The sequence below is a fragment of the Cryptomeria japonica genome, chromosome 3, assembly GCF_030272615.1.
Source record: "Cryptomeria japonica chromosome 3, Sugi_1.0, whole genome shotgun sequence".
Taxonomy (NCBI): Eukaryota; Viridiplantae; Streptophyta; class Pinopsida; order Cupressales; family Cupressaceae; genus Cryptomeria; species Cryptomeria japonica.
This window is the reverse complement of record NC_081407.1, coordinates 306,899,889-306,913,377: the sequence shown is the minus strand read 5'-3', so window position 1 is coordinate 306,913,377 and position 13,489 is coordinate 306,899,889. Positions and strand designations below refer to the sequence as shown.

General features: G+C 35.3%; 1 protein-coding gene across 4 annotated transcripts in view; it reads right to left on the bottom strand.

Moving 5' to 3' along the window:
• The window catches only part of LOC131034280 (uncharacterized), a 104,552-nt gene extending 93,027 nt beyond the window's left edge, over window positions 1-11,525 (bottom strand). Inside the window, exons 1-2 of one of the 4 annotated variants that reach the window (XM_057965726.2) lie at window positions 11,084-11,525; window positions 2,089-2,253 (exon numbers count right to left, since the gene is read on the bottom strand). In XM_057965726.2, the coding sequence (XP_057821709.1) occupies window positions 2,089-2,253; window positions 11,084-11,185 (267 nt within the window). In that variant the 5' untranslated portion in view covers window positions 11,186-11,525. Of the gene's footprint in view, window positions 1-2,088; window positions 2,254-11,083 lie in introns of those variants that run through there. The other 3 variants (XM_057965724.2, XM_057965725.2, XM_057965727.2) reach the window with 3 other exon arrangements.
• Between the last annotated feature and the right edge of the window lie 1,964 nt (window positions 11,526-13,489).

The window sequence follows — 13,489 nt, the reverse complement described above, 5'->3', positions numbered from 1 at the left end:
TGTAATCAATGACAGTTTAAGGCCCCATTGACCTATTTTGGTCCTCCATGAGCATTAAATCATTTGTAGATTTATTTTTTCTACCTAGATTTTAGTCTCAACTTCTTCCAACCTAAGAGTAATGGATGTCAACGATTATGTTAGATATCAAGTCATGGACACAATGGTTGCGAGGTTTAGCTACAAATATTCCATTAGTGGAAGTACAATAAGCAAAACTAATCCAAGAGATATGAACATGTATTATTCTCTAAGCAAGCTAGACCATTGAATCCCTCTCTAAGTACCATATATCATACATTTTTTAACTGATTCTATTCCATTCTCCTCTCCAAGGTTTGTACGTCATCGACCATAGCTTCTTCAATCAAAACAATGCAAAATGAATGTACCTTAAATTGGACAAGTTCTTCTCAAAGTATTAAATTGTACTTCTTATCATCAAAAAATTTTAGACATTAATCACTTCTGCAGTAATGGTTTCCATGCTAAAATCAATACATTTAGCCCTAAAATGGATTTCTATTCTAAGCATTCCTTGTAGATTGTAATGGCACCTACATCTATCCTCAATATTGCCAACAAAATTGGTCACAGTGCTGTAGGGTTTCACTCAGGGAGGGTATGTTCCACCAGTTCTGAGCTGAGACAGTCCACTGTATTCCATGAAGTGATAGAATTATTCAGCTTCGTTTATTTTAGCAGTTGGAATATGGGGAACACTTTATCTACAGTAGTCTGATTTATGTGAGATACAAAAAAAATACCATTTTTTGGATAGAACGCTAAGGATGTACTCTAGATACCTTTTGCCATTATGGCAACCAGAGGTGTTTGGCCCTTTACCTTTGGGACACTGTCCCTATCAAATAGAAAACTCTACAAGAGGCTCTTATAAGTACTAAGCTGATTCCACACTCATTTTTGTCTATTTTGGTCATCAGAAGTGTCAAGAGCCCCTTGGTTTCAACAATTCCACATAGGGTGGAGATAGGTCAATGAAACAATGCCCCTATTTGTGAGGTGCTACCGAAGTACCCCAATCCTCTTATGTACACTTTAGACATGCTAGGATAGCCTCTTGTTTCCACAGGATGCCAGTTAGTTCCCATTACTCAGAGTCCCAACTACAAGAATGTATGCATTACCAGTATTCTGTCTCAAGAAATTCGGAGAGATTTTCCTTTCAAATGGTTACTTCTTTTACCTGACTTTATCTTTTAACATGTAAAATCATTTACGTGTTTTAGGTTCACCACTTCTAGTTACTTTTACTGTTATAGTTTTAGTTATTTTTTCCATTCTTGGAGTTCTTTTAAAATGTACCTCGATGTGCTTTCAAATTCCACAATAATACATTTTATTCTTTCACAACAACCATTTAAATATCAGAATAAGGGATAGAGAGAGACAACCCTCAACTTCATGACAAAACAAAATAAAGCAACTATAGCCTGCATAGATAAAGCATTAAATTCATGTGTATATGTACAAATGTTTAGATTATATTTCATATGACCTTGAATTCCACAATAATACATTTTATTCTTTCACAACAACCATTTAAATATCAGAATAAGGGATAGAAAGAAACAATCCTCAACTTCATGACAAAACAAAATAAAGCAACTATAGCCAGCATAGATAAAGCATTATATGCATGTGTATATGTACAATTGTTTAGATTATATTTCATATGACCTTCAATCATAAAGCAACATATGTGTAGTCATTAGGTAAATAGTTCAAGGGCTTGTGTTTCTTTCAAAAAACTTAGTGGAAAAGCATATGGATTGCAAATACAATTGAAAATGGCACTAAGTTTCATTGCATTCCTCTATATGGCACCGTGATTATTCCTTCTTAAACTTCAAAAATGAGACAAGGTTTTGTTAATCAATATTCAAAAAGTATACGGGATGGATGAAATGAAAAAAAAATAAAAACACACTAGATAGAGAACAAAAGTGAATATCTCTTGTAATCATTTTCAAGCATCTATTTCAACCAATTATTCTATAAGCATATACTTGTAACATGAACACTCCAATGCATATCAAATCAAGAAAAGTTTGTTGAGAAAAATACCTTGCCTTTTGAAAGATGAGACAAAGAAAAAATATATGTTGAAGCTGGGGCAGCAATGAAAGTGAGTGCTAGAGATGCCATGAAAAGGCCAGGTAATTTACCCAAACCTAAAGAGATTGCACCTTCATCTCTCAAAGGCAGAATAACAAAGTATGCACTTAAAAGCTACACACAAAACAAAACAAATCAAGTGAATGTTAACATGTGGATTACCGTACTAAATTTAGGTAGCTTACATTAATTTCCATGGAACTGTGGTTCATGTTTTGTGTCTCTAAAAAGCTATTCAATAAGCAATGAAGAATTGTACATATAACAAAATTGAGCTTTTGAAGATGTGTTACACTTGACATGGGTATACAGCATGCTATTCAAAAGGTTTTACTTCCCAACATCAAACAAAACCTAATTTAGACTGCAAAATTTAGAATTTGTCACCAATAGGTCATGCTTAAGAATATCCAAAACATCTCTCTTAACAAAAATAGCACTGAAAACAACTATTGAAAGATGCCAACTACTGAATATAGCAATCTGATTTAATTTTCTGATTCTGATTTCTTTGACCAGCGGTAGGGGAACTTGCTTTTTATGTTTGTTTTTTGAGGTTTTATGCTTTTTTTTGTGTTTTTGTAATATATATGTCTTGGGAATTTGACAATGCAATCGAATAACAATGATAAAACATGAACTAATGACTGGAAATAAATTTTCAGATTGACTGATTTTCTAACAGCAATTAACAAATGCCAATAAATAATGGAATTCAACAATGATATGCCAAAATTGGCCTACCAAGAGTCCAACGCCTTGCTTGGAGGGCTTCTTTATTGATTTAAAATTTTAAATGAATCCAGATGCTGCTACAAGAGCTTCCAATGTGTCCTAACTACTCCAATGAGTTTTATTCTCCTAAATAATAATCATCAAAAACAAATCTTGCATAAATAAATGAAACTGCTGCTGTTTCCCTCAGGCCCCCAGGAGACTTCACTGAAATTGATCAATTTTCCACACTGATTTGCTCATATCTCTCTCCAAGGACACCATAAACCTGAAAGAATGATTCAATTCTTTATTCCTAATGCTGACAATGAAATTTGCACAAAAAATCCAGATGTAAACCCTCCAGTTTATTTTCTACGGTTTCCCAGGCAAGATAGGTGGTACGACTGGCCTGGGAAACAGTACAGCTAGCATAAATGTCCTAATTTTTGCTGAAGAAACCAATCCAAGTGCTCATATTTGATCTTCCCTGTCAATCTTGCAATTCTGATCCACAAATCTGCACAAATTGACCCTCAATTGACCTGAAACTTGTCTTTTCTGAGTGCTGAAGTAAAAATATTGGCTGGGGTATCATTCAACCTGCCTGAATCAAGGGTTTTCGTCCTCAATTTGGGCCTCCAAGCTGCTGTGTCTGCTATGGCAGAATGTTGCAGAGAGAAAATGAAGAAAATAATCACCAAAACATGCTCCATAATGATTCCAAATCCACACTTATGCCTTCAACCCCTAATTCAAACCCCTAAAGGCATCAAAAGAGAAGTGGCACCATCTTGAAGGGGGGTCCTCTTCATGAAATTCGAACCACCTTTTAAGTTATTAAAATTCACCTAGGATAGTGTGCAAGGGACTTTTAATATAAAGTCATTTATTAAAAGATAAAGTAACTTATAAGTCACTTTTATTTACTTTTTCCAAATTTAGAAAAAGTAACTTTATAACTTAATATTATAAATTTTTATTATAAAAGGCCCACCAAAGCAAAATTTGTCTAAGAATAGGTCCCCTTTGGCTACCCAATCATCTCCATACTATGAACTTCACCTGTGGAGATGGGTGTCAGGTGAATTTACACACCTGGATAGAACTAGAGAAGTGGGGGCATTACAACTATCCCAGTCTTAGCATTCTTGTAATCTTTTAAATGGTCATGACTTAGAAAATAATATGTAATCTGAGAACCAATTATTAAAAAATAAAATAGAGTATGAAAATAAGCTATTCAAAAGAATCATCGCCAAAAGATAAGGAAAGAACACAAGATTGTGATCATAGTCATAGAAAAGGTGGTGGTTAAGGTGCTAAGGGAATAGAAGAAAGGATCCACCTTTATGATTGAAACACTCAACCGGTATGCATGAGTTTATCAACGAAATGAGAAAATTTCATAAAAAATAGAATGCTCTTAAACAAGAGATACCAGATATACAAGGATGTAAGATTTTGTATGTCGTACGGTCCCTTCAACCCTTCTCTCTGAGTACGGTGTAGTTTGTACGGCCTCCTTAGAACGTACGGTGATGTTGTACGATATACCCTCCCTTCGGTGTGCAAATCAATGACATGACCGTACAGTGAGTGTTTGGACGTGCGATAGATGTTGCTCGGTCATACGGTGGGTGTTGGTTGTACAGACGGGGTGTACAGTGGGTGAATTCCCGCCGAGTCCCACCCTCGAGCCACTTAGTCAGTTCGATGTTGTATGGAGGCGTGGAATGAATTATTGTTATTCCAGACACAAGAGACTAGGATGAAGATTCGCACGTGCAAAGACAAATTATATTGATAATGATTGCACAACAAATTACAGATTCCGAACAGAAGCAGAATAGGGTGAGGAGAAACTCCCACCGAAACTGCAGATGCCAAGTAGGGAGGATCTCTCACCTCCAAAATGGCAGACAAGCTGAACTCCAACTGGAATTCGCACATACAAAGAAAAACACCAATTTCACAAACCTACAATAATAACTAACTCGGCCATATATATGGGCTCTAGGAAGTTTCCCGAAGGGTTACAAACAGACCGACACCAAATAGTTTATAACTAACTAATTAATAAAAGGGCCCGAAATATATTATTAAGTACGGGGCCGTACAATAAATTATTTAAATTGACTATTTAATTATACGGGGACATTACAAAGGAAAAATGGTGGATTTGGTGGCCATCGAAGCCCCAAGGTCTTATAGATGTTGAGGATATCTTCAACATGTTATGCCCTGTATACCTAGATTTTTGCTCTCAGTTAACTCGGATGTTAAAAATGCAAAGGAAGAATGGGAGAATGGAAAAGGAACTAGTTGAAATGGCATCTAAAACTAGAATTTGCAGAGAAATCCAAGAAACAACACAGGCTAAACAGACCTCCCACTCCTACCTTCATTAAATTTGAGGGCAACATTGATAAGTACTATGTAAGAAGTAATAGAGTTGAACCATCTCAGATGAACGGGCTATTGGATCAAATGAGGGAGCTTCTTTTCCCCTATATTTCCAATGTAGATTCACTCTTCCCTGAATTCTTTCTGACTTGTTGAAGAGCCTAGAAAGAAGATGGACCACCTTGGATGCATTTCAAAAACTTATCTCTACAATGCTGATACAGTTCAATGGGGGATTGGTACACTAAATGTGTTACGCAGCACCTTTTTAGATGACTTTGCTTTGAGACTAACAAGGAAAATTGAAAGTGCCAAAGCACTTCTAGAACCAACAAAGAAAAGAGATAAAAGAAGCCTCCATGTCATCACCAAGAACCAAGTGAAACACATGACAACAAACTAGTGATCGCCATAGCTCCATAGAAAACCTCACATCCAATGTCATGTGAATCCAAACATCCGAGAAGATAACCAAGAGCAAAGAGAGAACCTGCACATCATACACTTGCAGAATAACCTTCTACATACACCTCTAAATGCATACTATGTCAAGTATGAACTCCTTTACAACCCCAAAAGAAAAGCTTCAAGAACACAATCCGTTCAATCTCAAAAGATCAAACACAACATATGTATCATGTAACCAACATGGATATAAGCCTCTCAAACCAAAGAAGATCAAATTAAATCCATTTCCATATCAGGAAATCAGCCCAATATATCATCTCCTATGATCCTCATAAATAAAAACATATATCCAAGGAGATAAATATGTTGAACAATCCTCAAGTGAACCCTCCAGAACTAGCAACTATAGCTCAAGATCCATCTCCATGAGAAGATAAAGCATAAGACATAATAAAATTGAAAACGCAATGAGCTATGCCTTTCAAATGATTATATGCCGAGTAGACCAAGAGTGGGAATAAGAATGCTCCTCCAATGTATCCAAGTCAATTGACTCATCCAAGAACAATCTCCTTAGGTCCATGTTGAACTCAAGTCCAACCAAGGTGTAAGCTCCTTGGACTTCCCACTGAAATCTCATCAAGTAACCATCTCAACAATTCTCTAATCTCAAGAGAACTATAAGCCTCACCTAAGTCTTCATGCATCCATGAGAACCTATAACGATCAATACATGCCAAACTCCAAATGCATTGCTGCACTCTCATAAAGCTCTCAAGCACATGACCATGTACTCAATACAAGAAGAACCAACCAAGATCAATGTCAAAGCTCCAATGATAAATCAAGAACATAAACATGACAACATGATCTAACCATCTCCTCCTAGGAGATCACAAGCTCCAAGTGAACACATCATGGCCTCAAAAGCAACATGCCATGCCAAACTCTAAAACTGATAATCAAGAGTATACCATGACATAATAGTAAACATACTCTAAACGAAACATCACCTATCAAAGCATAAACAACACCTCAACTAAAGACTCCATGAGTCCTCCATAGCTCCAAGATGTCAAATATACCCAATCACATGAAGATAACCATCTTCTAAGAGTGGGCATACAAATGCAAAAGAACCCTTCTGCAGCAACAGGATCTAAGAGCTCCTCCAAAAAATATTTGCAACACTAAAGAAGATCATCAATCACCAAGTGATGAATCCACAATCATTGCTAAGGCTCCCATTCAACTGTGATATTGAACTCTCCAAGCATCATGACAAACTATCTCCTAATCTGAAGATCATCCAGGTCCACACACATGCAATTGTAAAGCTGATAACACCAAGCAAAACCAAGATCTCCAAGCCAAGGAAATAAAACCATCATTGTCAAATAACTCACACAAAAAACTATGTATCCAAGTTATCCATGACATCATGATAAACGTGCTACAAATCCCCATAACTAACTATTCAGGTACTCAAACATCATTCATCCTCTCATCTCAAAGCAGCATACCAATGCACAATTAACCACAAACAAGGCCAACTAACAAAGTCTGCACAAAAATTGAATCTAACCTGGTGGATATATACAGACCACAACTGAATCATCCCACTGCAACTAAATAGGTGATCAGCCCACACAGCTACGTAACTCGTAGATCCAAACCCTAAAACATGCATACTCATCATCACATTAGTAAACTACAAAATGAGATGTGAAAGAGAATAATCATGTAAACAACATGACTCAATCACCAGATGAAGCACAAATCTGATTTGCCAAACATGTCCACTACAGAAAATGTTAAGTGACTGATCACGTACCAACATCTTCATACACAGAAGACCACACACCTCCTCAAAACATGCATGAAGTATACATGTAGAACTACAACTATCTCATCCAGAATCACCCCAAAAGAACCATGGTCTAGAAAATAGCTTATCTACAGATCTACAATACACAAGTTTTAATTAGCTATGTAAAACCTGCAAAACCACTGTGTTCATGAACACACATGCAAATCCATATCCACTTATCAACTGGAAGACCCCACAAGTCTAAAAAACGCCAAAATGGTTAAACCAGAACAATAGAATAACATGGATCGGCATCACCATAGATATTGAACCAAAAATCTATAAAACCCTCAAATCGAAACGAACATGAAGCTGAGTCATGGAAGTACTACCATCCATAAGAAAGAAGAGGTTGTTGAGAACACAGTTATACTGTGAGGGGTGGGGAGTGGGGGGGGCAGGGTGAATCAGTGTAACAAACTTTTACTTCTTCAACTTGATAATATAAGCAAATAACTTTATTTCATAACATATTCATTGCATACTAACATTCACATGAGATCTAATCATTATGAACACAAGATATATACGTGGAAATAAGATAATAACAAAAACGTCGAATAAAAAAGGTAATAAGGTGAGGACCATCAGTTTGGAACAAACAACTAACATGCTCTCAACAGAATCCTTTAATATTGCCACATTGGCGCTTCTATTAATAGAAATACCTTAAGATACAATGAAACACATCTATGACATTAAACATGCCCTCCCAACCTCTCTCTTCCTCTTTTTATACATTCTGATTACGCATGGCATATAACCCCACCAGTCATCATCTTGCATAGTAAATATCATACTATCTTCAAAATTTATTTCAGTCCATTTTTTTTATTAATTACCCATTTTCAGTAATCTCTTTAAACTCAAAGGAAAAACAAAGTGCAAGCTTCTTTAGTAGTTTCAATCCAAATTAATTTTGTTGTGTGTTTTCCTATGCACTTTGTAGGCTCCTCCTAACGTTTGTGGACTTGACTTCCTATTCTTGGTGACACTTTTGGGGTCATTCATAAGCGTTAGTCAATTCTTTTTGTTAAGGGTACCTGGAGATGACAGCAACCGATTCCATTTTCGTGGACTAAGAAGGGGCCTCATTCCCTAAGCATATAGAATGCACACACTCTTAACTGACTTAAGTGGCTACAACAGCAGGAAGCTCAGTCCAGCGATTCCCAGTCAGGATGTGAACCTGGGACTCCATCGTGGTAATAGCTCCTCCTTACCACTCAGTCATGACCACTTTGAACAATATGTTGATTTCGTTTATTTTAACCAACAATCAGCTGAACCAATTGTCACTATCTTCATCCTCTAAATTCTAACAATTAGAGTGGACATTTGCTGAGATCTGAATATACAACCTTTTTACTTGCTTGCTATTAAATTTTTTCCATTTTTTATTATGTATTATGTATTCCTCAATATTGAAGAAGCCTAGCAATCTCATCATAGTGCACTAGCAACCCCACCATTGCGCACTAGCAACCCCATCACATTACACCAACACTAGCAACCCCACCATTGCACACTAGCAACCCTGCCATAGCACACTAGCAACCTCATCATAGTACACCAACACTGAGACCACTCAATGTGAGGGGTTAACCCTCCAACACACTAGCAACCCACCATAGCACACTAGCGACCCTGCCATAGCACACTAGCAACCTCATCATTGCACACCAACACTGAGACCACTCAATGTGAGGGGGTTTACCCTCCAAGTTCTTGACCTTGCTGCTAAACCACATGGGTTAGTGGGCTCTTAAAAATGCAAAGTTTATTCTACGCTCAGAGGCTTATATTCCAAACCCAAAAACTAATCAGGTCTCAGTAATTTTCTGGAGCATCAAAAGCAACCCCAATACATCAAGGACACATAGCCATCTATGCAATTCAGTAAAGGGTTTTTATGTTTCTTTTATGGAAGGCCCGGGGGCCACTCCAAAGCTCAAACAATCAAGGAGAGACTTAAATTCACACTATATTATATTATGCTATTTTTAGAAAATACAAGCCCTTTCTTGATCTTGCTTATTTTTAACAGACTCAGCAACGTAGGGCTACTTTGTCTATTGAACATGATAGGTTTCCAGCTCACTGGACATCTGTTTAATAACTCAACTTTTGTTTCCTTTTGTGTGTGTATATGCATACAACTGTTTGTATTTTGAGCATGACCATCAATGCCCATTTCCTTGTCCTGCTTTTTTTTACTCAGCTATTACTTCTTCTGTTGAAAAAAAAAAAAATCGCCCATTGCATCCATTTTCTTTTCTTTCTTTTTTTTTGCACAGAGAGTAGCACACTCGTCTATCTAAGACTCCTTTGTCTATTGAACAAAACATATTTTGACTAAATTGTGCTCATTTTCTTGTCTTGTTTATTTTATGCATAGAAAACGGCAACCTTGCATATCTAAGGTGACTTTGTCTATTGAAGAAGATTGATTTTTTCATCTAAATGAGGCCATTTCTTCGTTTTTCTTCTTTTGGCATAGAGTAGCAGACTTTCTATCTAATTAACCATGACAGATTTGACCTAACTGCTCATTATTTCTGATGTGCTATATATATAAAGAACAGTAAAGATTTTCTTTGGACCACAACCCAGTTTGACTAATCAAACTTCCTCAAAAAATGTATACTGTCAGATTTCAATTTCACAGCTAAGCTCAAAAATTTAGCAGACTTCGCAACCCAGTCCACCTACACCCAGAGTTAAAAATTGCAGAGATGTTGAAACAATTTTTAACGTCTTTTATCTCAAATTAGTTTGTAGGACTAAATAGTTTATAATTAGTTGTTTACAATCATTCACTTGTTCACATCATTGTTATTTGTTCGTATATATATTCAATTTTAAAAGTTAAGATTTAGTCATTAGACTTTTAATACATGTGTGTTAATTAACCTAATATTGCGTCCACCACAAACACCCTCATAACAAAGCGTTACCAATTTATCTACACACAGACTATATAAATAGAAGAGATGATAAGGTGACTTTTAACATCATTTATAGCAAATTAGTCTGTACGATCATCACCTATAACAGTATATTTACTTTTTCTTAGCGTTGTTTCTATGAATGTCCACTTCTAACAGGAATTATTCAAAGTTTAGTTTAATAGCCTTGATTTCATTGATTTCATTCATTAAAATATGATTAAAAATATCTGCAAACATGCGTAACAGTAAATACTACCAACTTAATAGCATTTTATTAAGATTTATTTCATCTCATAGAATATAATTACAAAGGTCTGTAAGCATGCCTAACATCACCTAACATGCATTATGAAATCTCTCTTGTTCAAACCCCAGATGCACATTTATTTTTATTGACCTTCCATATTGTTCAAAACTTATGACCCTGAATTTTCACATTACGAAACACAACAGTAAACTCATCCTTGACAAATCATGTGTATATTATATATGAAACCTCACTACCCAACCAAGAAGCGAAAATTTAAAAACAGAATAGAAAAAGAGCGGGAAATAATGAAATTGGTAATAAATAGGAAAAGGTGAAGAGAATTACAAAGAAAAAACACGTGAAGGCATGAAGTAGAGAAGGCAATTCATGAGGATGCACGGTAACAAACAGAGACACCACTGCTTCCACCCGTGATCGGTTCGCCATGTTTACATTCCAGGCTTTACTGCTCCATCATTCTCATGTCAGATGGATCTTCCAATGAAAAAAGCCAAATAAAATAAAATGGTTTGTAAGCCCTGGTTTCAGCGGTGTTTCTGTGGCCTTCTTTCTGGTCAAAGTTCCTGTGTAAAAACCATTTGATACGAGATAATTATTTGCTTTCCGTGGCGGAAAAGTAAGGGCTTGCAACAATCGGGGATTGGATTTAGTAAAACCCATGTAATCTACGACCAAACTGGCACATCCATGTAGTCACACGAAGTTTTAAACTTCGTAGAAATCCATGAAAACTATATTTTTGTGGGACCTACTTAACCCAGAAGTGGAAGAAAATGTACTTTTGGTATTTAAACGTTGAATATAGTTTTTTATTGATAAACTTTTTGTAGTATATGATTTTAAAATTTAATTTTGTAGAGAAAAAATTATTATTATATATTTTATATAGTTTATGTATTTTAGTTTATTCTAAATAGTATCATTTTGGTTTTCTTTTATAAGATTTTTAATATTATTGATGTCATGGAAATGGGGACAAGGCAACAACAAAGTTCAATGTTAATAAGTTAGTTTCAATCATAAAAACAAAACAAAGAACTAAAAACCATTCCAAACATATCAAGAGAGATTTCAAAAAGCATGAAAGAAGTTTAACAAAATAAAAGAAAGGAGAAGAGCCTCCTTAAGATGCTTCCATGATGCCTTTTGATGCTCCTCCCTTGTTTCTCTCCTCTCCAAGTCCCAAATGAGTGTAGCTCTTAGCTTTTAGCACTAGCCATGGATGCCATATGGAGATTCAAGATGGTTGAATATGATAAGCAAATACTATGCAAGAGTAGATAGTGATGCTATGAAAAAGCTCTATGCTAATGCCAGTATAACAACAATACTCTAAAATGCTTCTTTCTTTTGCTTGAGGAGAAGGGTTCTATTTATAGAAGAAATAGGGAAATGAAGGGTTAAGATTGAGCAATCTTAACAAGGGTTAGGATTGAAAGTTGGGGATCCATGTGCACAATTGGCACCAATAAAATGGTGACAAGTTTCAACATAGGATTGGGTTGAGAGAAGAGGTTGGAGGCATTAAAGGCCTGAGAAGACCTCATGGTTATCTAGAAGGTAAGGGTCAAGTCTAAATTAAGATTACCCATTGGATTAAGAGTTAATCCAAGGATAAACCTTTGTGCAAATGTTTAAGAGATAATCATGGTCAAAGCATTAATGGCCTGATGAGACCTTTGGGTTGGGTAGAGGTTGAGTCAAAACAAATGTTTTAACCATGTGGGAGGGTTGAATTAACCATTAATGGTTATTGGAGACTTTGGGGATTAAGTGGTTGAAGGTTGAAAGCTTTCAAAGGTTATCCAAGACTATGAGGGTTAATTTGTTGAACACACAAAGCATTAATTGCTTTTCAAAGACTTTGGAGTCTTTGAGAAGTGACTCCAATTTGCTTAGGAATGTGACAATATTTAGGGGATGGATTAGGCTAATTAGGAAGGGTTTAGAAGAATCTAGAAGGGGTTTAGGCATACAAGTGGATTTTGTAGGAAAATGCAAGTGGGAGAAATTTTGGTATTTTCAATTAAAATAAAATCATTATTTCAATTAAATGGTGTAAGTTGAATTTGGATAAATATTTAAATAAATATTAATTTATTTAAATGAGAAAAAGAAGATAAAGCATTTAAAATGCTTGAAGACTTTGAAGGAAACCATTAAAGGCTTGAAGACTTTAAGGAAAACCATTAAAGTCTTAAGAAGATTATAGAAGGAAGCCATCAAGTTTGAAGACTTTAAAGCCATCAAGTTTGAATACTTTAAGGGAAACCATTAAAGGTTTCAAGTGGGTGAGGATAAATAGGATTTTAAATAAATAATTTATTTAAAATAGTTGTGCAACTTACTTTTGTAGGAAAATACAAGTGGGTGGAGGATAAAGGTGATTTAAATAAATTATTTATTTAAAATAGTTGTGCAACTTGCTTTTGTAGGAAAATACAAGTGGGTGGAGGATAAAGGTGATTTAAATAAATGATTTATTTATTTAAATGTGAGAGGTGGGATTTTGGGGGATTTAAATAAATATTAATTTATTTAAATGTGAGAGGTGGGATTTTGAGGGATTTAAATAAATATTAATTTATTTAAATGTGAGAGAAGATTTAATTAAATAAATATGATTTATTTATTTAATTAATGGTCTGAATTTGGTTAAGTGAATTAAATCAAATAAATTGAATAATTTATTTAATTAATAGGAGAATAGGGTTAAGATGAATTAATTAA